The sequence below is a fragment of the Bos indicus x Bos taurus genome, chromosome 2 (assembly GCF_003369695.1).
Source record: "Bos indicus x Bos taurus breed Angus x Brahman F1 hybrid chromosome 2, Bos_hybrid_MaternalHap_v2.0, whole genome shotgun sequence".
Classification (NCBI taxonomy): Eukaryota; Metazoa; Chordata; class Mammalia; order Artiodactyla; family Bovidae; genus Bos; species Bos indicus x Bos taurus.
The window spans coordinates 94308399-94333981 of record NC_040077.1 but is presented as its reverse complement, the minus strand read 5'-3'; the positions used below and the strand labels follow the sequence as shown (position 1 = coordinate 94333981).

General features: G+C 40.2%; 2 protein-coding genes and 1 non-coding gene across 6 annotated transcripts in view; 1 reads left to right on the top strand and 2 right to left on the bottom strand.

Annotated features, from left to right (window-relative positions):
- Positions 1–887: 887 nt before the first annotated feature.
- On the bottom strand, positions 888–17668 carry LOC113900345 (protein transport protein SEC31-like). Its single transcript, XM_027554031.1, has 9 exons — positions 17449–17668; positions 13800–13882; positions 9481–9617; positions 8695–8790; positions 6283–6442; positions 2830–3258; positions 2571–2672; positions 2117–2483; positions 888–2009 (listed from the first exon to the last, which is right to left on the bottom strand). Exons 1-8 carry the CDS (start codon positions 17666–17668, stop codon positions 2151–2153), a joined length of 1560 nt encoding a protein of 519 aa, XP_027409832.1. The 3' UTR covers positions 888–2009; positions 2117–2150.
- The window catches only part of INO80D (INO80 complex subunit D), a 63291-nt gene continuing 40355 nt past the window's right edge, over positions 2648–25583 (top strand). Inside the window, exons 1-3 of one of the 4 annotated variants that reach the window (XM_027565155.1) lie at positions 2648–2732; positions 21439–21531; positions 21637–21883. In XM_027565155.1, coding sequence (XP_027420956.1) covers positions 21666–21883 — 218 coding nt within the window. In that variant the 5' untranslated portion in view covers positions 2648–2732; positions 21439–21531; positions 21637–21665. The other 3 variants (XM_027565145.1, XM_027565136.1, XM_027565126.1) reach the window with 3 other exon arrangements.
- Positions 5617–5688, bottom strand: TRNAC-GCA. Its single transcript has one exon. It is a non-coding gene; the product is annotated as a tRNA-Cys (tRNA).

Sequence of the window (25583 nt, the reverse complement as noted above, 5' to 3'; positions counted from 1 at the left end):
AGCTGAAACTCCAGTACTTTGGCCACCTCATGCAAAGAGTTGACTCATTGGAAAAGACTCTGATGCTGGGAGGGATTGGGGGCAAGAGGAGAAGGGGACGACAGAGGATGAGATGGCTGGATGGCATCACTGACTCGATGGACGTGAGTCTGAGTGAACTCCGGGAGTTGGTGATGGACAGGGAGGCCTGGCGTGCTGCGATCCATGGGGTCGCAAAGAGTCGGACACGACTGAGTGACTGAACTGAAGTGAATCAAATTCACCCATGTTGCAACTGTAGCAGGATTTCTTTTTTGTTTGGGCTGTAATTCCCTCAGACTAGGCTATTTAGCTCAGCTGGTGGAAAAACTTAATGGATCACAGCCCTGTACAAGTCAAACGTTACAAAGAGAAAGACACTGAAATGGTACCATATTTGCACCATGTTATGAACATACCCCTATCCGCATACAGGTATCCCTCAAAAAAGCTTGCTGGTCACAAGAGGGACTGCATAAAAGGGTGCAGTCAGCTGAAATCAAACACATCTTAATGTCTTGAAAAATTGAAAGTATTTCTACAAAGTCATGTCATGCATAAGGAACAAGTTGCTCAAAATCATATTTTTCAACTCCACTAGATTTCATTAAGGGAACGGATTTCCTTGTTATGACCGAAGTGTTTGATTTCTAAACACTGAAAAAAACCCCAAAATTGTAAATAGAACACAACTTTAAAACTGAGGCTTCTGAGATATTAAGAATCAGTTAATTTTTTAATTACTTCAGATTTTTCTAGCAAATAGTAAGATAAAAAATCTAGAAAAAAACCAAGACTATTCAGGTACCGTATTCAAACTGAGATAATAAAGATGTGGGTGAGAATGAAAATACTTAGTATCTGTTATATGCATTATCTGAACTCACTTTAATATTATGGGAATTTTGACATTTGGAAGCTCAAAAAATAAACATTTTAAGGTGAGTCATCAGTTATTTTTACATGCTTTTTAGTCAATTTTAAATTAAAGGAATTAAATATTCTACTGATATAAGACACTGCTTTACAAATTCATTTCCACTATGTCAGGCAATCTGCATCAGAAAAATAACTTTTAGTACAAGATTCATCATTTCCTGTAAAAATAGAAAAAGATCTTTTGTTCATTTTCTAGTATTCTTCTCTTTCTTTACAAAATTAGCAAAATATCTCTGCGATTTGTTTTCCTCCAGTAAGATTTCTGTGGCATTGCTGCAAGTGAGCAGCATCCTTCTGTCCCTCATCTTTCTGTTATCTCAGCTTTGATCCCCCCATCCTGGGTAACTTTGATCCCCTCTATCTACTAACCTTTTGCTTATTGAAGAAAAGCTGATTCATGACATCCATTGTAATATATTAAAACTAATTCATAGCTTGGCAACACATTGGAAGTTCTGAACATTTCAACTCTAACAAAAGCAGACACACTCATTCTCAATTCTGTGACACAGAAAGTGGTCAGCAACATGTGCAATGCACCAAAAATCTAAATTTTAAAGGATATAAACTAAACAACAACAAAAAAATTAAATGCCTGGATATAATTCTAAGTAAGCAACTTTACCTAAAGAAAATCTAAAGCTGTCTTTATAGCCTATTTGGAGTTTTCCAGTAATCTTTCTTCACAAGCAGACCATAAGAGCGTTAGGATTATTTCTAGAAACACGGTCAGTTATACTTGAGTTGTATTTAACCCCCCAGTGATCTCTGTCTTAATTTGCACTGTGAAAAATAAACAGCTGTATCTTTCCTTTCTGGACAGTCAATAGGTTTTATTTACATTGCTTTGGGAAAAGGAGACAAAAGACATCCCTTTAAAATTGTCTTCCAGCAATCTCAGTTTGGAAGGGAATATATAACATAAATTTATATATATAAGGAAAGAAATATCTCTATACACAAAAACGTATAAATAAGCAGACAAATAAAGTGGCTAGGAAGTATCTTGAAGTTCAAATTTATAAAGTGACCATCAAACCCAGAACTTAGATCTGTAATGGAAAAAAAAAAAATCATTATTAGGCTGAAAAAAAATTCAAATACCGCTATCACGAACATGGAAAAAAAAATTAAATAGAAAACAGAAAACAATAATCACCGGAAAACCTGTGTCTTGTAAAGATTTCTTTCCATCAGAAGATGCAGAAACATTTTCCCCCCTGGAGTAAACGCAAACGTTTCTGAGGCACCCCCAGTTTCTTCCCCGCTTTCTCCCCCAGGCGCCGGTGGAGACGGCCGGTGTGGACTTTTTTCCAGAGATGAGAAGCATAAATTTGTACTTTATCGGGAGCGGGTGCACTTTTCCCCCTGGCCCCCCTTTGCTCTGCCTCCAAGATGGTAGGAAAGTTGTCGTTTCGGAGGGCAGAGGAGCGGCTCTCTGGTGTTATGTCCTCGCAGTGCCTGTAGTGGTGCTGTAGGAGGCTGCTGCCTCTTCTTGTGCAGCCCCGGCAGCCCTGCCTTCTTGGCTGGAGAGTATATTCAGGGATTTCCCCTTAATAATCACCGACCCTGGGAGCACTTTTTAGTTTCCAAAATAAAAATATGATCCTCACCCCTCTTGCTTGACAGGGAAAGGCTCTCGCTGGAGCCCAGGGGGGAGCAGTAGCAGCGGCAGCCGAGCTTCCTAGTCCATTGCCAGCGCCTCTCACTCTGATCTGTCAGCCCAGCCGAGGGAAAAGGGGGGAAGGAGAAAAAAAAAAAAAAGCAGCTGAAAGGTAAGCAGAAGCGGCCCCAGGCCCGGCCCACATCCCCGGGCTCCCGTAGGGCGGCGGGCTGGGCCGCGCAGGCAGGGCGGGCGGCGAGCACGCTTACGTGAGGCCGGGGATTCGCCGGCCCGCGCCAGGCCTCGGGCAGAGAATGAAAGGGTGAGAGGGCCGGCGCCGGGGTGGTGGGGGCTGGGGACTCGGGGGCCTGGGGGGGCGCCCACGGGCAACGACGGCGGGCCGCCGGCCAGGGGTCCAGCCGGGGCCGAAGCGGGGCGAGCGGCGCGGCCTGCGCGGGCCGGGGTAGGGGTGTGGAGCGGGGGGGTTGGGGGTGCCGGTTAGGCCTCGGGCCGGCGGGCCCCGTAGCGGCCGCGCCCTGTCCCCTGCCCCCGCACCCCGGGCCTCCTCGCGCCCCTTCGGGTCCCTCGGGGCCTCCAGGCGGGACGGCAGCGCTGCTGGGCCGAATTCTGCGCGGGCCCCCCGGAGGTTCCCCGGCGGGGCGGCAGGCCCGGGGTGGCCGGGACAGGGGCGTCAGGGCCTAAGAGTGGGGAATGGGCGTCCAGCCGCTCCCTCCCCCGAGTCTCTCGACGACGTCCCCCACCCCCGATTCCGGTAATAGTTGGATTTATTTCTCCCCCTCCTCTGCGCTCCGGGCGGCCCAGGCCGGGGCGGGGCGGGCGGCCTTGCGGGCGTGGGGTGGGGTGGAGGGGCGGTGGAGGAGTCAGGTGCAGCCGCGGCCCGGAAAGTTTCCTTTTAGGCCCGAATTGGGGGCTGGCCTCCTTTCGGGGAGCCCCGGTCCTAGCGCTCGCGACCCCCGAGGGCGTGGGGGAGAGCACTCGGCTATTTTGAAACTCTTTGCCAGTTCCTGTCCGTGGAAGGTACTCCGCCCCTGCACCCCTCGCCCGCGCCCCACCCCGTTCCCCGGTGAGCCCTTCCAGGGCTGCAAACTCCAGCCCCGTCCCCGGGAGCCCCCCGGCTGGGGAGAGGGTCCTCTCTGCCCGTTTGCAAAAGTTTTCCAGGGGATTTGTCTTAGCTGATTAGTTAGTGACTGGGCTTGTTGCAGTGGGAAAGGGAGGAGGTACATTCAGGTGGTATTTCTACTGGGCAGGCTTTTCTAATCGCTTTTTTAGCCCTTACCCCAGGAAGCGAGAGTGTTTATTTTCAGACCGAGCACCCACCCTTCCTCCCATCCCGGACTTCTTCGAGTCCCGAGCCCCCTTTTCTGGACAGCCTTGCAGAGGGAAAGATGTAGGGAGGGGGGAGGAGACTGTCAGGGAGGGAGAGGGGGGCTGGATGTCTGGAGCAGCCCCTAGATGGAGGAGTTTTCCTGTCCTGTTTGGTCACTGTCCGGGAAAACAAACACGGGGACTGGACCCAAGGCGGGGACCCTGGTTGTCAGGACGGACCCCGCTGGGAAGCACTAAGAACGAGGAGGGAGGTGGAGGTGGGCAGGGCAGCTCCTGAAACAAGGTCTACAGTTTAAGGATCGTCCGTTTATTTTTTTCTGATAATAGCTATTTGGATTTTTGTGATACTCTTCGACCCTAGAAATAGAAAAGTGGGGGATTTTTAAGGAAACTTGTTATTGCCGCAACTCAGAAGGGTCTGTGGAAGAGCCCTCAGGGAACTGAACACAGTGTGGTTTGGCTATTTCCCCCCTCCTCTATGTTTAAACGGATTTAATTTTAGCTATATTTTGGTGCCGTGAGTTTTGAAAGTTTTTTTTTTTTTTTTTTTTATGTATAAAACTTAAAATTCCAAATCTAAATGTCCTGGTTTTCGGGGATGGGACGTTTCCTGTGGCTCCACTTAACCTCCTGGTGTTCTTTAGTGTGTGGAAGTCAAATGTTAATGTGCCCTGCCCGCCCCCACCCCCCACCAGCCCCCAGCGTGGGATTGTCTGGGGAGGTGGTTTTTCCTCTTTTATTGGCTCTTTTGTTCCCAGCCGTTTTTAAGTAGTCCTGGACCTGGGGCCAGAGGCTGTGTGTAGGTATGTGTGTCCCGCCTGGTAGCAGGCTGTGGAGCTGGCTGGCAGAGGTGTTCCACACTGACCACTCACCCCCAGAGTACTATTATCCAGGAGATGCTGGCACTTGCAGGGCAGTGGGTAACCCACCACAGGGTCAGTGCTGACTTCTGTTCCGCGTGGAAGTGAGATTCCTTCTGTGGAGTCTTACTAAGTGTGTCTCCTTTTCTTTTTGTTTGCCTGAAATAAAACTCCTGTTTCTCTACAAGGACAGCCATCCAGCCATTTAGTATTTTGCTAAAGAAAGAAACACTTGATATTTGAAATTGTGTGGATTTCATACCCAAAATGTAAATTACATTTAATGGTTGTTTAACTTTATTGATTTATTGAAATTGCTTGTTGATTTGGATGTTTTCATAAACTTGTGTACCCAAAATTGTTACTTCAGTTATAGTTTGTCCTTATTTTTAGAGCACACTGTATGGAAGAAATCAGTCTATGAATCTCTTAGGACATTTTGAGGTTTTTAAAAAAAATCTCTTTGCTTCCTAATTTGATATTTTTAAGGTGTATTGTTGGCTTCGTATTCCCAGACTTTCAAAATGTGTATATGTACAAATCCCGAAAGTTTTGTATCCCACCACCCCTGCAGTCTTTCCTGATCTAATCATTCCATGGGCTACTTTATTTTTGAAGGAATAGTGGGTTTGATAATCTAAAAAGTTACATTGTGTTTGAAACTTAAAAAAAAAGGCTTTCAAGGCAAATATTGAATTAAATTTTAGTGGCTAAGGTAATATAAGTGAAGTGAAGTCACTCAGTCGTGTCCGACTCTTTGCGACCCCATAGCTTACCAGGCTCCTCGGTCCATGGGATTTTCCAGGCAAGAGTACTGGAGTGGGTTGCCATTTCCTTCTCCAGGGGATCTTCCCAACCCAGGGATCGAACCTGGGTCTCCTGCATTGCAGGCAGGCGCTTTACCGTCTGAGCCACCGGGGAAGAAAGTAGTATACTTTTTCACTATTAAATATTTAGTTTCAAAAGTAGATGTTTATTTTCATTTATAAGTCTGAAGTAATCAAGTTTTCTTTCCTGTGAAAGATTGTGTAAGGAAATTTGTATCCCCTACCCCAAACCATTTTTCTCAGTAAATCATGTTAATACTATTGTAGAGAATTGAAATTACAGTTTAGATGGATTTTAAAATTTCTAAGTCAGAGCACCCAAAATTAAACATGTCACTTCAAAAAAAGAAAAAGGCTAATCCATTCAGTATTACCTGAATTGTTCCCCCAGAGTTAGCTCTCACTATCCAGGTTTGGAACCATAGTTATGGATAAGGAGAGGACATTTATATTTGAATACAGTTAGATGGCAATGGTCTCAGACTAGTGGCACCCAGTCTCTTCCCCCCACATACCTCGTAACCTGTAAACAATGGATGAATGGATGATACTGGGTTGGAGGCAGCCAATTGTCCCCAAAGGAGATACTCCACAGCAAATACAATGGTGTTCCATCTAAGCCCATTTAATTTATGCTAATGCAGCTCTGTGCTTTGCAAAACAAACAGCAGTGGAGTCTTCTTCTCACTTCCATCAGGTAGATTTTGTCCCAGAACCTCAACTGTAATGACTCGTCCTGGCTTTTTTGGGACACTCGCAGAGATACTCTTTTCCCGCTCCTCTCTTTTTTTCCCTGATTGCACTTAGGATGCTCGGTTACTTGGTTCGGTTTCTTTTCCTGAATGTGACTTGGTTTTAAGACAGCTTTTTGGTCGCATTTTATTTGTAGCAGGCTCAGACGGTAAAAGCGTCTGCCTGCAATGCGGGAGACCTGGGTTCGATTCCTGGGTCGGAAAGATCCCCTGGAGAAGGAAATGGCAATCCACTCCAGCACTCTTGCCTGGAAAATCCCATGGACGGAGGAGCCTGATGGGCCACAGTCCATGGGGTCGCAAAGAGTCGGACTTGACTGAGCGACTTCACTTTCACTTTCACTTTCACTTTCACCCTACAGTCAGCCACATTTGAACTGGGTCTTGAGTTCTGATCCCAGCCAGTTCTTGCACTGGGCAGGTTCTTCAGCTTTATCTGTAAAATGGAAAAAACTTTTTTCTTTTGATATAAAGATTAGATAAGGTAGCTCATGTACTTGACTCTTAACTCACCTAGGCCACTTTACTCTTCTGTGCTCTATACTATTCCCCTTGGCCACTTTGGGCTTCCTTGTGGCTCAACAGCTGGTAAAGAATCCACCTGCGGTTCGGGAGACCTGGGTTCGATCCCTGGGTTGGGAAGATCTCCTGGAGAAGGGAAAGATTACCCACGCCAGTATTCTGGCCTGGAGAATTACATGGACTGTATAGTCAGTCCACGGAGAAGGCAATGGCACCCCACTCCAGTACTCTTGCCTGGAAAATCCCATGGACGGAGGACCCTGGTGGGCCGCAGTCCATGGGGTCGCTAAGAGTCGGACACGACTGAGCGACTTCACTTTCACTTTTCACTTTTATGCATTGGAGAAGGAAATGGCAACCCACTCCAGTGTTCTTGCCTGGAGAATCCCAGGGACGGGGGAGCCTGGTGGGCTGCCGTCTAAGGGGTCGAACAGAGTCGGACACGACTGAAGTGACTTAGCATAGCATAGCATAGCGTAGTCGGTCCATGGGGTGGCAAAGAGTTGGACATGACTGAGCAATTTTCATTTTCACTTTCAGGCCACTTTACTCTTCTATTTTCTATACTGTTTCTCTTGTTTGACTTTTTTTCTGATTAAAGGTAATATTTGAAAGTGAAGTCGCTCAGTAGTGTCTGACTCTTTGCGACCCCATGGGCTGTAGCCTCCCAGGCTCCTCAGTCCATGGGATTTTCCAGGCAAGAATACTGGAGTGGGTTGCCATTTCCTTCTCCAGGGGATCTTCCCAACCCAGGGATCGAACCCTGGTTTCCCTCATTGTAGGCATATGCTTTTACCATCTGAGCCACCAGGGATACCCCAAGGTAATATTTACTCATATTCATTCCATTCAGTCTGCCTGCGATACAGGATACCAGGGTTCCATCCCTGGGTGGGGGAAGATCCCCTGGAGAAGGGAATGGCTACCCACTCCAGTATTCTTGCCTAGTAAATCCTATGGACAAGGAGTCTGGTGGGCTGCTGTCAATGGGGTGACAAAGAGTTGGACACTTTTTGCGTCTAACACTTTCATTCTATTCAAGAGATAACCATTGTTAACATTTTGTGATCTGCGTGTGTGTTTTGTGATTGTGTGTGCATACCACGTGATCTCAGGATCTTCCATTTAACAATGTTGTATACTTTTATACATGGGAGTCGGTGAGGGACAGGGAAGCCTGGCGTGCTACAGTCCGCGGGGTCGCAAAGAGTCAGACATGACTGAGCGGCTGAACTGAACTGATAGTCTCGTATTGGTTAAAAGCTTGGGCGGTGGAGTCACATTGGCTTTGAATCCTACCTATGTGACTTGGATAAATTAATCTCATTAAGTCTCAGTTTATTCATCTGTGAAAGGGGGTGATGATAACACCTTCATAGGGCTGTTGTGATTAAATGAGGAACTGCACATAAAGCCTCATATGTGGTCTTTGTATAATATTTTCCTTTAAGATTTTTAATATTCTCGATGTTAATTTTTTTCAGTGTGAATGAGTGCTTGACTCAGCATATATTAATAATACTAGTAAGTATTTGAGTACAGATACAATATAATATTTACCTTCATGGGGCAAATAAATATTTTTGTGCCAGTAAAAAATTAGCAGTATATTCACAGAAAGTTTCAGCAGCTTGTTGTTAGTCTAGTCTCTGCCATTGAGCTCTTGAGTTGGTAAATGTAAAGAAGTGGTACTTTGTAAGTACACCAGTGGGCAAAGAAGGTGGGTTTTCTTCTAGCTCCTTTTAAACTTGAAGCTATATGCGTGCAGGTGTGTGTGTTGAATGGCTTTGAAAAGCTGAATAGTCTGGCTGATTTGGTAGGCTCACCTTGGGAAGGTAGGATGCTTATCTGAGTGATAGTAGAGTTTGCTGAAGCCTGTGCCGCTTCGTTCATTTATCACCTCGGCTTCTTTAGTGGTAGCTCTAGGGTTTGGGAAAGATCAAAGGCAGGAGGACAAGTGGTCAACAGAGGACCAGATGGTTGAATGGCATCACCGACTCAATGGACATGAGTTTGAGCAAACTCTGGGAGATGGGGAAGGACAGAGAAGCCTGGCCTGCTGCAGTCCATGGGGTCACAAAGAGTTGGACACAGCTGAGCAACTGAAAAACAACTGGGCCTTGTAAGAAAAAGATACTTTGTTTGCCCTTGAGGAGTTTTTAGTCTAGTGGAGAAGAAAAATAAAGTTGACATTTACAACATTGAAGGAGGAGGGATAGTTTAGCTTGGAGGAAGGAAAGCTTATTTACTCTGGCCTGGGGCAAAAAGTAAGGATTTTTCCAGGGGGGTGGGTTTCTGCCCAGAGCAAATAGGAGGAGTTAGGCATTCCAGGAGGTGGGACCTATTCTGTATTGCAAATTGTAGGAATCTATAATAGGAGAGGGAGTGGTTGGCTTGGTTAGGTCTTAAGGAGTCTTGTACTTAAGAGGTTTGGATTTCTCATACATTTATGTAGGCCTTTGGCCAAATAAATTATTTGCATTTTAGAGGATTCAGATCGTAAAAAAATGGAACAAAGGAGGGCAAGTGGACAGCTGCTGAGAAGAGATTGAAGGTTTGGACTACCGTGATGGCAATGGGCTTGGAGAGAAGTCAGTGGAGAGGCTGGTTACAGAGGTAAAGTGGTCGTCTTCCGGTAATCGGATGCCGATTTGGGATCCATCCTTGTATAGATAACAGCTGAAGTTGTAGAAAAATTTGGCTTAGTGGTTCTTAGTCTTTTTTGGGAATCTGATAAACTTTCTGGACCCTGCTCCAGTAAAATATATTTGTACATATTTACAGTTTTATACATTCAGCTTGAAACCTGGGGTAATGTAGAATAGACTTTAAAATGGAAGCTGGTAAAAGTTTTTGTTTGACATTCACTGTTTGTGTGTCACTTTTAGCACTGACACTTTATAGATGAGGAAACAGATTTGTAAAATAACTTGCTCAGGGTCACATACCTTGTGTTTGAACAGTGCAAATGAGCTACTGACATGGAAGATTTTTGTGAGAAAATTTGGATTTGTATTTTTTGAAAAATTGGAAGATCTGGAAACCATAGGTCCGTGTGTGTGTGTGTGTGTGTGTGTGTGTGTGTGTTTTAATTCCAACAACTTGTTGAAACTGGTTTGAGTCTGCTGCCTTTAGATGAGCAAAGTTTGCCAGTCTTTGCCCACCCCTGTGGCACATAGAGGCATTTCATCTTGCATCCCTATAGAACAAGATTAAAAGCATCTTCGGGAACATTGACATTTAAGTGTGGGCGCCAAGAGAAAGGAAGCCACTGACTGAGAAGCCAAAAAGAAATTTTTCAAGAAAGAGAAAGTGGTCAGCGTGTCAAATGCCACAGAGAGGTCAAGTGAGATAAGGATGGAAAAGAGTACCTGGAATTGAGCAACAAAGAGGCCGTTAGTTTCAGATTCTTAGAACAAAAGAACTGTAGCTACAACCTAAGTTTTCTTTTTGTCATGCAATATAAGGTTTCTGTAACAATTGAAAGTGACCCCATGGCAGGGATAGAAACTCAGCATTTGCTGTAAAGGAGTCTTAATTGGAGCTAATAAATGTCATAACCCAATCAAACACTGCTCATTCTGCTAGTATTTTTGTCCCAAGAACGCCAGTGTCTAGATGTTCTGTAGAATGTTGAAAACATTTTAAATATTAGATTTTTAATACAGATAATCACAGGAAACAGTTTTCAGTTGATTCTGTTACTCTAGCCTCAAGAAGGTGGGAGGGCCTGATTTACTGGAGAATTACACTGTATCATTCAGAGAACCACCAGCAGCTGGAGACTGCCTTTCAGACTGCCTTTCAGCCCGCCTTTCAGCCCTGCAGATCTTTGATTAAAATGATAATACCAATAAACCACTACTTAACTGCTTCTAATAGTAGTTAACATTAAGTGATTACTATGTGCTGGATACCATGCATATTGAAATACCTAATTTAATTCTCCTAAGTGACTCAGTGAGGTACATACTATTATAATCCTCTTTACAACTGAGAGAACTGAAACCTAAATAACTTGCCCAAGGTCAAACACCTAGTAATGAGCTGAGCCCGCTTTAAGCCCCATCTCTGATACCCACTGAAGCCAGTAAGTGCTCTCTACTGCTGCATGAGCTCTCCTTACGTTTCCAATAAATTAGGTAAGAAGCTCAACTAGCATAAAGGTCATTTTAATTGAAATTCATAATGCAGACTTATTTGCACAGTGCTATTTGAGCACAGTATTTGGCACATAGTAGACATTCGATAAGCATTTAACTTAGCTTAAAATACTCTCCTTTGCACTTTGTGTTGAATATTGTTTATATTTTGGGATGATAGGCAGATTTTCTCACTGATCTTTGAATCACACCAGTTGATAGATTTTTATAATTTCTGAGTCTAACACTGATGTGTGGGATATTGCTTTTTTTTTAAATCAATATATTCATCTGTTTAGTTTCACATTTCTATGCTGCATGAAGTTGAGTCAAAACATTTCAAAAACTAAAATGGGACACTTTTTAAGTTTTTAAGATTTTTCAGACTTTTTAAGCTTTTTCAGACTTTATATGATCTGGGATAAACAAAAATTCTTTTCATTTGTATTAAATATATTAGCTAGCATTCTGAGAATTTAGGTTCACGTTGGATTAGAAAAAAATTGTATGTTGTAGGTCCAAGCCCTTAAAAGGGAGTAGACTATATAAAATTACAGATGGCAATTAGGAGAAAATAGTGTGGCAGTGAAATGAACATGCTTCTGAAACAGGAGACTCAAAAGAGCAGTAATGACACACACAGATTCCACGTGGAGGTGATAGAGTGGCAGTCCCAAAGAGACTAATGTTCACATTTTGCAAATTGGTTTCTGGTTGCTGTTGGAAGACCGAAAGGGCTGTAGGTTGCTTTTGTTAAAAGCTTATCTTTCTTACCTTTTCCCCTACTAATGTCTTATTCCTCTGTATTTGCAAGAAGAAAGAGACTATGGAAGGGAATTGTTTTATTTTTCATTAAACTCAGCATATAATATCAAGGGATTTTCTTGTTCAGCTGGTAAAGAATCTGCCTACAATGCTGGAGACCTGAGTTTGATCCCTTGGTTGGGAAGATCCTCTGGAGAAAGGGAAAGGCTACCCACTCCAGTATTCTGGCCTGGAGAATTCCATGGACTGTACAGTCCATGGGGTTGCAAAGAGCTGGACATGACTGAGCGACTTGCACATAATAACAAGGAGGATTTTTTAGGAAGATTTTACAGCTACCCATATTTCCTCCTCTTCAATTCTGGTACATGGATATGTTTGCCATGAAAAATTTTTTTGTGTGACTCTCTTCTCAGGTATTTTTTGCTTTTTTGGTAATAACAAATGTATATTAAAGGGTATATTCTAGTGCTGCTGATAGTGCTTAATTACCTTAATTCTCTTTCACATAAACTTGTTTGTGTTCTTTTTCTAAGCAAGCTATTTCCACAGATGAAGATAGTATCTAGTGTAGTGATAAATTTGGTCTGGTTAAGACTCTTTTTTAAGTGTTATTCATCGTATATTAAAAGGTGTAGCTCTAAATGGATTAGACAATGGGATAGTATTTCAGTGGCATCATATTTAAATACAAGGGTCTATAAGACATTTGATTAAGATCATGTGGCCTTTATACATTATATGTTTCCTCAAATTTTATCTTACAGTGAATGTCAATGAATGAAGGCCATGTGAACTGCGTCTTTGGTGGAGTAGCAGTAAAGAACTTCAGTGTTGGGAGGCTAGATATACAAAATTTTAAAAATGTAGGGTTTTTTTTTCCCCCTGAAATCTATTTTAGTGCTTTTGTCACGATTACTTTTTTTAAGATAGAGAAGACCATATTAATGGTCGTTTCCAGTTTATAGACAAGTGATTTTGATATTAATATCAAATATTATTTGATTAAACAATACTTCTTAAGAAAGAAGTTAGATTCAAAGCTGAAAGCCATTTTCCCTGAACATTCTTTCCTTTTATAGTGTATAAAGTAAGTCTGAACACATCAGGGAATTGAAAATATAGCTATAAAGATTAAATTGGGCTTATTAAAAGAGGGATTTGAAAATGGAGAACAGGGAGGTGATTATTTAAAAAGAAGATGGAAAGTTGGCTTTTAGTAGGATTTTTAAAATGTTACAATTCAAAGAAATAGAAAAAATAATCACAGGTTGATGTAAAAAACATGACGTTTGGAGAGAAGTTGTTTTTAAGGTGTTGCAGTTAGACACTTTGTAATGGCATAGAGATCATTAGCAAGAGCTTTGGCATCCTGTGGCAAATGCTGAAAGATAGACTAATGGATAGATTACTGAATTCTTAGAGTTAGAAAGATGTTGAATAGGCAGATTTTAATGTGTTCTTACATTTATTAAAAAACAATATTTTAATGTTTTTTTAAAAAAGTTATTTGCTAGATAGACCTTGGGTGGAAAATTATATGAATCTGTTTGATGAAAATTTTTTTTTTAAATATGTATTTATTTTTGGCTGTGCCAGATTTTTGTTGCGCATGGGCTTCTCATTGCAGTGGCTTGTTATGGAGCTTGGGCTCTAGGTGCACCGGCTTCAAGGCTTACAGGTTTAGTTGCCCCACAGCATGTGGGATCTTCTAGAACCAAGGATTTGAACTGTCCTCTGAATTGCAAAGTGGTTTCTTAACCACTGAACCTCATGGGAAGCCCCTGAAACATTTGATGTTCATGAGATATACGGCGATATTCAAACATTTTAAAGCTTCTAAATTATACTTTCTCTTGGCAAATGGCTATGGCTATTAGAAATCACTGTGTAGACTTAAGTACCAATTTAGTGATTTTTAAGAATTAATTATTGGTGGGTGAATCTAGTAACCTGTTTTGGGTAGACAACCTAGAATTGAGTTGCTATCACAGAAGCCATTTATGTAGGCAGTGTGTACTTACTGAGCAGCTATTTACTTCTGGGCACTGTGCTAGGCTCTGGGTATAATGAAGAACAGGAAACTGTCCCTTTAGAAGCTCATTTCCTAAGAGGGAAGAGAGCAGAAGATCAAGCAAAGTAGACTCTACTGAGGGTTAAAACAGGTAAATGCACAGAATACCTCAAAAGAGCATGGAACTAACTCTGCCTTTGGGAATTTGCATGTGGTGACCACTAAGCTGTGCTCTGAAGGCTAGGACTGGCCAGAGGAGGGGACACAAAGAAGAAGACATCCGTTGTTCTGGACAGAGGGCCTGTCTTTGGTTATGGTGAAGCTGGAGGAGCCTGGGTGCTCAGAGCTTTGGGTAAAATCCTCCAGTTACTCACTTCCTTTCTTTTGAGTGCATTTCACTGCATAGATTATGGAGCTTCCCAGGTGGCTCAGTGGTAAAGAATCCACCTGCCAGTGCAGGAGACACAGGAGATGCAGGTTCAATTCCTTGGTCGGGAAAATCTCCTGGAGGAGGAAATGGCAAACACTCCAGTATTCTTGCCTGGAAAATTCCATGGACAGAGTCTGGCGGGCTACAGTCCATGGGGTTGCAAAGAGTCGGACAAGACTAAGCAATTGAGCACATGTGCACTGCATAGATTGTAATCTTCTAAGGGAAAAAAAGTTGTCTTTTACTATTAATATACTCTGTAGCTTCTCAGAAAATAATGGACTTGTCATAGTGTTTAATAAATAAATGAATACTTGTCATTAAAGCTAGAATCACGTGGATTTGACATAGTGATTATAAATCAAATTTAGTACTTTCTTTAATAGCATGTTTATTCATTAAAATAAATTCAAAATGATCACAAAAGAATATGTTTGCAAAAATTAGACAAGTTTGTTTTATGATTTTATATTTTGGTATATTTTACTATACAGAATTTTTAAAGATACTTCTGGTTAATGATGGCAGAATACTGACATCTCTGTTCTCTCCTCTCTAAACCAACTAAAAAGAATGAGGAGAATGAGAAACAGAAGAGAAACTCAATCTTTGATAACAAAACCTTATAATTTGAACGTATGAATTAGTTTTAAGTGCAGTGGGAATTGAACCAGGGCAAGAAAGGATGCAAGGAGAGATGCTGCTGCTGCTGCTAAATTGCTTCAGTCATGTCCGACTCTGTGCGGCCCCATAGGCGGCGGACCACCAGGCTCCCCCATCCCTGGGATTCTCTAGGCAAGAACACTGGAGTGGGTTGCCATTTCCTTCTCTGCAAGGAGAGGTGATTTCCTCTATATAACTCAAGCAGAGTGCTGGGAAACATCGTGAGGACAAAACTAGTGACCCTCTCACTAGGAATGGCAAGGTTGGTATGTACATTGTGCTCCCTGAGTGGCGAGAGAGGTGGGATTGAATACTGTATGCGTGCTAAGTTGCTTCAGTCGTGTCCGATTCTGTGCGACCCTGTTGACTGTGGCCCACCAGGCTCCTCTGTCCATGGGGTTCTTCAGACAAGACTGTTGGAGTGGGTTGCCATGCCTTTCTCCAAACAAGCTGTGCAGTTGAACTATTTTTGCAGGAAGTTAAGCGTAGAGGAGAAACTGGCAGCATGCAGCTATATAGCTGTGTATCTGGTCAGCTGAAGAAAAATAAAGCCTAAATGACCATCCCCCCAAATCTATGCCATGTGGGCCCTTTTGAGTAGGGGAGACTAGTCCAGCATTGAGTCAAACCTTAAGGGAGAAATATTGAAGATGATCATTTTCAGAAAGAACTGAGAAAGTAAAAATTATGAATAAATAGTTCCTTATGGTGGGAGGCGGTCTGGAGAGTTGGGGTAAGACATGGCTCCTCTGAAACAGAAGTTTATAGATAGATACAAAAGCTCAAGAAATAAATGATAAAATATAAGAGTGGAGCTAATGGAACCAAAGTATGAAATAAAAGAGAAATGTATAGTTATTATAAAAATGAAGGTTACTTTCAAAGCAGCACATATATCTGATAGCTGAGGATAATGGAGGTAAACTTGAGAAATTTGAGCAATTCAAAATGGAAAAAGTAAAAATAAAGCCTAGAGACAGATACAGAAGACAGTAAATTTAGCATGCCTATAATTGATACCTCTAAAAAATAGAATAAATGAAATAGAAAAACAGTTTCAAGACATTAAAGCATTTCCCACAATAAAAAAATGAGTTTAAATTCTAAAATGATCTCTAGACTTTATAAATTTAAAAATTAAAAAAAAAAATTTTTGGCCACATCATGCAGCTTGCAGATCTTAGTTCCCCAACCAGGAGTTGGGCCCAGGTCCTGGCTGTGAAAGCGGCCACTGGATCACCAGAGAATTCCTATGAAGACTTGTATTGTTAGGTTAAAATATGGGGAAAATATAACCTAAGACTTTATGTCCAGGCAAGCTTTAGTTTAAGTGTAATATCAATTGACATATTTTTAAATAGAAAAACCATGGCTTATTTTCAGTAAGTCAGCCCTTGATGGGAAAGATGGAGAATGGAGGTAAGTAAATTATAAACTATTGAATCCAGAGATGGATTGAAAGCTAAGTTAAAAGGTTAGTGATTAGCATCGAATAATTTTGAATATAGGACAAACATTAAAATGTCATAAGCTGTAACAATGTAGAAATAATATAAGGAAGAAATACTGAGTTGGGATGATAGATAGTTAACAAAAATGTAATTTTTTCTCATTCATAGCAAGATCAATCACAGGAATGCTAAGCACACTAACTTTCTTAGTTTGGAGTAAAGAAATGTGATTTAAAGGACACAGACTATAAATCTTCCAAGAAAACAGGCTATAAAATGAAATATGTAATAAAAAGATAGAATTGAAAACTATAACAATACAAAAAATAAGGTAGTAAAATTAAGATGAAACATTTGTCACGTAAGTAAATATTAAATTATAAATTGGATGAACTAATTAAAAGAAAATGACTCAGACTGGGGGGGGAGGGAAACCTGTTAAGAGATGCACTGAAAAAGGGACTGCTGCTGCTAAGTCACTTCAGTCTCGTCCGGCTCTGTGCGACCCCACAGACGGCAGCCCACCAGGCTCCGCCATCCCCAGGACTTTATTTACAAAAGCAGGCAGTGGGTCAAATTTGTCTTATAAGCCAGAGTTTGTTGACCTATAATCTTAAATAGTGCTTCAGAAAACCTGAGAGTAAAAGAATAGGCAAAGACTTAACCAGCGAATTCAGCTCCAAAAAATGAAGTCCAGATACTAATATCAGACAAGGTTGAATTTAAGACAAATAACATCAATTGCCTTTTCTAATGATAAAGAGTGACAGTCTAATGATCATGAAATCTCTATCAAATAAAATTTATAAAATAAATACAAGGGAAAATAAATTATAGTTGGAGATTTTGTTTTATCCCTTGGTAAACAGAAAAAGCAAACTAAATAACAGTGGATGTTAATAGCATGATATATGGTGTAAGTAGGAAGATACCCTAGAAACAACAAATGCTTTTTTCCAGGAGCACCTATTAGTCCCCAAATAAAAATGCAGTCAAATCCAAAATCAGAAATATATGCAGGTTGTGCTCTTTCTTTTTCTTTTTTCCTTGTGAAATTTGTTTTTATTAGAATACAGGGGATGATTTGAGAAATATCTCCGTGGGTTATGCCCCACCAGGGAGGTATCCATTCCGATCTTCCTGGGATAGCTGTTGGAACTTCTTAAAGCTGCTTTTCTTGCTGCCAGCAGACTCTGAAGGCCCCCCTGCTTGAGTGGCTCCTCCATGGAAGAGAATTTCCTCTTTTTCTTGGGGACACTCTTGTTTCTGACAGTTCAGGGTCACTAACTGGTTCCTCTTTGGGGAAAGATTTCTTCCTCTTGGGAAGACTTCCATGCTAGCTGTGTCTTCAAGATCGCTGCTAACCAGCTTCTCCTTGGAAAAAGATTTCTTTTTCTTGGGTTTGGAAAAAGAGATAAGTCTTTCATTCCATGCTCCTGAGGAGTCTCCTGGGGCTTTTTCTTCATTGGGGTCCTAGCCTCCTGGGAGGCAGCTGAGCCCGGGGAACCAGAGTGTGTTCCAGCCAGCTCCCTGGGCTCTCTGCAAGGTCCCAGCACCTCTCTTTCCTTATATTCCTTCTCCACACAGCTGCTGTTTTCTGATGATAGGAGGGCAGTTCCAGCCAGCTGTTTCAAGTGTTTCTTCTCCTGTTTCTCCAGCTTCCTAGTAATCTCAGCAGCTGCTCTGCCTGAATCGTTTACCTCCTTCACGACATCCAGATTCTTCTGTGGTATCTCTTCAGTCTCCTAGGACAAGCGTTCCTCAACTTGTTCAAGTTCTCCCCAAATACACTTGTGCAACCCTCAGAGAAGCTATCCATTTGTGAGGAAGTACCTCATTTGTTTGCTAGGGGTCTGGAGAGGCAGCCTTTGTTCTTGGCAATTGCTTGGTCAGTGAAGGCAGGATGGAAAATAAGTCTGTGTTCTGGAGTCTACCCCTTGTCTTCAGGGCTCTGGAAGCTTGGTCCTTTGCTGGGCCCAGGGAGTCAGTCAGACACCAGTATGCTCCTTTTTCTTTTATATGTGTGTGTGTGTGTGTGTGTGTGGAATCTTAGTTCCCTGACCAAGGATTGAACCTGGGTCCCTTGCAGTAGAAGCATGGAGTCCTAACCACTGGACTTCCAGGGAATTCCCAGTGGTCCTTACTCTTAACTAGAACTAAAACAAAGGGAAGCCTAAGACTCTGCCATCCGAAAATGTTAGGTAACTCTTGGGTCAAAGGAGAAATTAAAAAATAAAATCAAATCAACATGTGGGATATGATTAAAACACTACTCAGAAAAATTCATGGTTGTAAACAAATTACTAAGCAAGAAAAGAGTGAAAATAAAAGAATTAAGCCCAAGAAGTTAAAAAATACAAGGTCTGCAATGTAGGAGACCCAGGTTTGATCCCTGGGTTGGGAAGATTCCCTGAGAAGGAAATGGCAGCCCACTCCAGTATTCTTGCCTGGAAAATCCCATGGACGGCAGAGCCTGGTAGGCTACTGTGCATGGGGTCGCAAAGAGTTGGACATGACTGAGCAACTTCACTTCACTGATAATTCCAAGAGGTTTTTTTTTCCTTCTTTTTGTGGGGGGAAGTATATTGGTAAAAATGTTAAGCAGATAAACGCCTGTTCAACCCAATCATGAACAAAAGGGGAAAGCACAAATATCACAAATGTGTATGGACATACGTAGAATACAAGAATGAGTCACAGATATTTAGTAAATTACGTATAAGAGGTCACATTGCTAAATTGTATACAGGTAAATTTGAAAACCTGATCTGCAAAAAACACTGCCCAGGCAACCTTCTAAGGAACGTTACAACTGCAGTGCTTTTTAACTTGTTCAGGAACATAGATTTTATAAATTGTTTTTTAAAATACTAATACCTAATTCTGCCAAGGCACACACATAGAAAAAACTCTAGACGTTCTCAAAATAAAAAAAATCCTCACTATTAGCAAATATAGCCCAGTCATACAGTAGAAGAGTAATGCGTGATGACCAGGTTGCTTTCCCAAGAGTGTAAGAAGGAGTACAGTATCAGGAAGTACTAAATACTAAATATTTTTAGTATATATTTTTTAAAGTGCAAGAGAAAAATGATCATTTCCCTGGAAACTGAAAAAGAATTTGGTAAAAATTAGCTGTCAATTCTGAGTTTGTTTTTTTCTTAATAAAGTAGGAATTACTTCATACTTCCTTAACATAACACGGAAGTCAGCATTTTACTGCCATTGACTGGAAGCAATTCTCATTTAAAATTAGGAGTAACAGTGGCTGCTGTTATTAACATTGTTTCAATAGTTCTAGCCAATTCAAATAGGGAAAAAGGATGCATGAACATTGGCAAGCATGGGGGAATCATCAATCTTAATAGACATGATGCTACCTAGGATATGTCAGATAAAAAGTGAATGTTACCCTTCATGTGATTTATAAAATATTCTCATCCATCTAGATATATAGGCTGCTTTTTTTCATAATGGCAATCAAATTGATTATGTAAATTCCTTTTTTCAGTTATATCCAGCCTATTTATTTCCTGAAGTTCATATAGATTTACTTAACTAATTCATGAAAGATTGATGTTTGCCAGGTGGATGAGCAGGCCAAAGAGAGTGTAAAAATGAAACCTCATGGGTTTGCTTTGAAATAATTTCCTGTCCTGAACATCCAGACCTTCAGGGCAGCTGAATTTAAATTTTTAGTCCAGCTTTTCTTCCTTACCTCCTAATAAAGTGAAAAGGCAAAGTTCTTATTTTTGTTTTTCATTGATGCATGATTAGGTTTACTCAGTAATGTGTGATTTTTTTTTTTATTACCTAAGTAATAAAAAATTTACCAAGTAATTTCAGAATTTTTTCTACTGATGTAAGTGAAATGCTGCTTAAAGGTAATGTAAATTCTCTACCTGTATCATCAGCAGGTAAAATGTAGTAATAATAAGAACTTTATGAGTAATAACTCTGATTTGTTCAAGGCATGGTACTTAGTGTGTTGCATGCTTTGTGTGATTTGATCCCTGAAGCAACCTCATAACATAGCTACTAATACTATCTCTATTTTACAGATGAGAAAACCAAGGTTAAATGATTTGTCCAAGGTAAATACTGTCGTTATCTTGGCAGATCTCTGACTTAAGCCAACATATCTTCTGACTTTTGAAGGATTTGTGTATCTTGTCATTCACCGATATAAGGAGTTTCTTATTTAGTTTCGTAAAGGGGAGAGTGCTTCTCGAGGTTTTCTGTAGCTGATGTCTAAGCTGTTCATCATCTGTCTCGGTGACTTTTAGAGTGTAGAGCAAGCAGGTTGGACCACAGCAGCCCCCTGTGTCCTGATGTGACCGATCCGTTGTTGCAGTTTCATTGTAGGCAGTATGGTGTTACCATCCATGTTACTCCTAGACCTTTGTGTGTTGAGAGGTAGTGACTACTGTGTGATTTCTTCCTTCCGTCTTCTTATTAAGCTTCCAGAGACTCATCAGCCATGGTAATTACACTATCTGGTGTAATTGGGAGCATTCTATGGTGCAGAGCACTCAACTGAATGGTGAAAATGTGGTGGTGACTAGTCTTTGGGCTCAAGGCTATCGTCTGGGTGGGACAGGTGTGGGGGAGTATTAGAGGGAAAAATAACTTTTAAAAAACAGGGATTTGTTCTTTTTTAATATTTCATAGAAATGTTTGTTACAAATTGCTAAATATTTTGCCAACACATCGGAAAATGTAGACTTTCTGGGGGAAGTTTTGGGTCTGTAGAGCTCATTCCATTGCCATTTTAAAGAGATTTGAGTTCTGAAAATCAGCATAAGGTAAAACCATCAGTAAAGGAAAAAAAAAAAAGGACCCGCCACCTTATAACATGAGTTTGGTGGAAGAACCCTGCTATTTTGAGGTATTTACAAGACTTAAAGCAAAAATTATTTAGTTCAATTTGGAGTGGTAGGTTAACTTAATTTTTATGTCTTATTATTTGAATTCAATACTGGGATGTTGGGTTATAGTGAAGAATCCATCCTGTTAGGAAGGGTGATACCCTAGAATTTTACTTCCCAGGTGAGCAAGCTTTGCTTATTTCTATTTGTTAACTAGGCCTTTTGATATTTTTGTAGACAATCTGCTTCATCTTGATTCTGCAGCATTCCAAACTGTGGTATCCTTGGGGTTCTCTTAACATTGCTATGGTGCAGAAGATTTAAAATCAGGTATGGCTGTGGGGCCCGAAGTCCCTCAGTGAAATTCTCAACTTAAACCTGCTTTATACTCTCTGATTTATCATTTGGGTTTCTTTTTTTGTGATGGTCTTTTAGCTGATGTTCACAAGGAATAGAGTCACGTGATGTATGAAGGGAAACATATACACTTCTCTGAGGTTGACAATAAGCCCTTGTGCTCATATAGCCCCAAACTGTGCAAGCAGCGGCGACTCAACGGCTACGCTTTCTGTATCAGACACGTTCTGGAGGACAAGACTGCCCCCTTCAAGCAATGTGAATATGTGGCCAAGTATAACAGCCAGCGCTGCACCAACCCCATTCCTAAATCGGAGGACCGCAGGTAAGCTCTGACAGTGGGGAGCAGCCTTTGATTGAATCAGCAAGCTTGGAAGTTGGTTCTGTTTTGTTTGATGTATGATATGATGAATTTAAATGTTGAGTTCAGGGGTTAATCTAAGTAAACTATAGAATGGTTCTAAAGATGAGAGATAGCAATTTTTAGGAAATGGAGTAGTAACTTTGGAGAATTCTTTGTGAAGTATGTTTAAGTGTGTAAAAATTTTTTTTTTTGCTTGAAGTCTTGGTACAGATATGCTTGGTTTACAGCCTTAGAAAGTATTTTCTGATTTTTCTACTTAGTCTTTCGTCAGCCTAAATGAGACAAATGAGAGGAACTACTTTGGTGTTATAGTTAATGATAATAATTTTGGAATTTTTAAATCTGCACTTGAAAGGTAGCAAATGATATATACTTATTGAAAAAGCATTATTCAAAAGAATGATTACTTGAATCATTCGGAAAATTTATTTTCTCTCAGGCTTCTTTTGGTTAAAAAGAGTTCCATATAAACTATGTTTACTATAATTTAGAACCTGTATTTTCATAGTAAAGTAGGCTTTATGACTGGGATTATGAATTTATACTTTTCTGAGTTAAAGAAAATAATGAGATGTTTTTAAAGGAGTTTTATGCTGATTATTCATCTTTCATATCCTTAGAAAAATTTATACTGTATTTCACATATAATCTCTTTTTTTATGTCTCTTTTTGTCAGTTCTCCAGCAACCATGTTGATCATTGTAGGATATTACAGAGAGATGCATGCTTCTTTTCCTGAAAGTTTCAAATACTTGTCTTTAGGTAGAAAATTTGAACTTTTTACTACTATATTTAAAAAATACATATACAGCCTTTATTTTTTGTTCCTATATGTAGACAAATGTCACCTGTGTAAATTGGTTGAAAAGGAATCGTGTATTTTGTATGTCATGGTGAGCAGCTTACACACTTTTAGGGTGAAATAAATAATTTGTGTTGGTAAATACCCCACCAAAATGAGTACAGCATAATGTGGTGATTTGGAAATACTCTCTTAGAATATCTAATGAGCACTTCAGGTTTCAAATTACAATACCTGAAAGTTAGAAACAGCTGTTTAGTGAGGAAAGGAATAAAATTTTAATCTCAGGTGAGAAAGGTACCAGTGTATTAGGCTAAGCATGTCTGTCCAGTTGGTTTTAGCTGACTAAAAATAATTTCTTACTCTTACCCCTTTTTAATTTGAAGAATGAATGGACTTGGATTATTTTTTTCACATCAAGATCCATTATAATCACATTTCTATAATTTTGTCTTAAATTCAGTTTATCAGAAGTGCAATTTTTGTCAACCTTGAATTTTTTTTTCAATTCAGCTGAAGCAAGTATTATCTTAACAGCAAATAGCAAGAAGTAAATTGAGAGTCACTCTGAATTTCTCCAAAATATTAATTCTCTGAATTAATTTAATATGTCTTCACCTTTATATTCGAAGTAGTTTTCTTTTTTTTTTTTAAGCAAGAAAGGAAAAAATTTTTGTGTTGCTCTGTCAGGAGAATCTGGGCTTAAAAAGTACTGAGTTATATATTTTTTCAAAATTGGTCCAAGACCATATGAACACAAATGCTATTAATATTTTTGTGTTTTTGTTGTTGTAGGGCTGTTTGAAAACAGATTAAAGTAGATGTTAGTAGGAAGTAATATTCTTACTTAACCTCACAAAACCCAGGTTAAATTCATGTCATAATATGTTTAAACCTGTGTATAAATGTAATAGTTGTAACTTATACTATATGACACAATGTAGAAAAGATTAATATTCTTTTGAAAATAAGCTTTTATCATTGTTAAGGCAGTTACTCCTTGGACACTTACGGATTTGAAATGGTTTTATGTATAGTTTAAGACTTCCCTGGTGGCTCAGATGGTAAAGCGTCTGCCTACAACGCGGGAGACCCGGATTCAATCCCTGGGTTGGGAAGATCCCCTGGAGAAGGATATGGCACCCCACTCCAGTACTCTTGCCTGGAGAATCCCATGGATGGAGGAGCGTTGTAGGCTACAGTCCATGGGGTCGCAAAGAGTCGGACACGACTGAGCGACTTCACTTCACTATGTATAGTTTTAGAAAACAAATTCCCAAGGACTTTAATTGACAAAAATATCTGGTCAATAGTCAGCTAGAAAAAGTGCATAACTTACCTGGTGTGTATTATAAATGCTAACTTATGAAATTCCATCTTTTGGATAGAATAGTGTTAAGTTCAGTTAGAAGTACTGGTATAATTAAAAAGTAATGTCCAGTTTCTAATATACTTTTAACAGTGGGAAGCTAAGGCCTGGTACTGTAGCCTTGATATTTCAGAGGTAAATGGTTATATTAAATTGGTTATTTTATATAGTATTGTAAATTTAAGTTTGGTATAGTTTTTTATATATGTTTATTTAGTAGTATGTATTTACCAAGAAATTTTCTTGTCTCCTATATTTATTCTTTTCTAAAACAGCTTAAGATATAATTCACATATGAATCAAGTTACCCGTTTGAAGTATACAGTTCAGTATTCTCTAATGTCTTTACAGGAGTGTGTAACTATCAACATAGTCTAATTTCACATTTTCAGCCCTGCAAAGGAACACATTTTCAGGCATTTCCCTGTATTCTTTTTGACTGGAAATTCATATTTACATACTTACTTTAAATATATACTTATTTTAAATGCTGTTCATAACTAAGTAAGCTGTGGTAATTCTAATTATGTGGTCACAGTGTGACAGTGGCTGGAGTGGGTTGAGGGTGGGGTTGAAGGAGGACTGTCCCTGTGGACTGGCCTCTGCTGGGTTAGGTGATGCACGGATAGTAGCCTCATTTACCAGTCTAGATGGCCCATGTCAATGAGCAGAGCAGCTTGATTTCTAAATTTAAAAAAGCCCACTTCATTACTCCTCTCTAAAAATTTACTAATCCTTTTGATAATTTGAAAATGAGTAGAAAACAACAAAAACCATCAACACTTTGTTGGGAAGCTTAATACAATTATACCTGAAACCCTTTTCCTTATTAGCTGTAGTTTTATGAATCTTTTCTATTTAGAGTAGGTAGGACCTAGCTCAAACCTGCTAATTACACACACATACATGTGCAGTGCAGAGTCTCTTTATAGTCCAGAAAGCTTTTTCTTAATAGTTGTATTTACAATGAAAGAGTGAGACAAAGCAGCAAAACCATGTGTCCTCATTTTTGATGAATCTGTGTATTTAACAGTTTTTAAAACACTTTTCTGTTGCAGCCCAGCAAGTTTGGGAATTGACATTATTTACTTTATTGCCTTTTTTCCCAAACTGTGTTCTATGGAGATATGCTGCAGTAAAAGTAGGTGCCATTTTAAATAAGTTTGGGAAACAGTGCCACATGGGTACATTTCTACCCTTGGAGTATAATGCACATGTCATACAAGATTCTTTGAGAGATTGTTCGGCAGAAACAGATGATATAATTATTATCTCTTTCTGTTTAAGCCAGCATTTTCCCAAATTTATTTAAGCATGGCATACTGTCTTTATGGCATACTTGTCAGCATACCTTAGAACTGCATGAGGTATACCAGTTTGGGAAATACTACTTTTCCATTTCCTAGAAAAGGAAATGGCAACCCACTCCAATATTGTTGCCTGGAAGATGTCATGGATGCAGAAGCCTGGTGGGCTACAGTCTATGGAGT

Coding starts and splice junctions, on each gene's coding strand:
- LOC113900345 (XM_027554031.1), bottom strand. CDS start 17,668: ATGGAAGTCTTCCCAAGAGGAAGAAATCTTTCCCCAAAGAGGAACCAG. Junction 8,791..9,480: donor AAGACGACCACTTTACCTCT/GTAACCAGCCTC, acceptor CCCAAACCCTAG/AGCTACCACTAAAGAAGCCG. Junction 3,259..6,282: donor ACAAAATCTACCTGATGGAA/GTGAGAAGAAGA, acceptor CCCCACTCTTAG/GCCCTGACGCCCCTGTCCCG.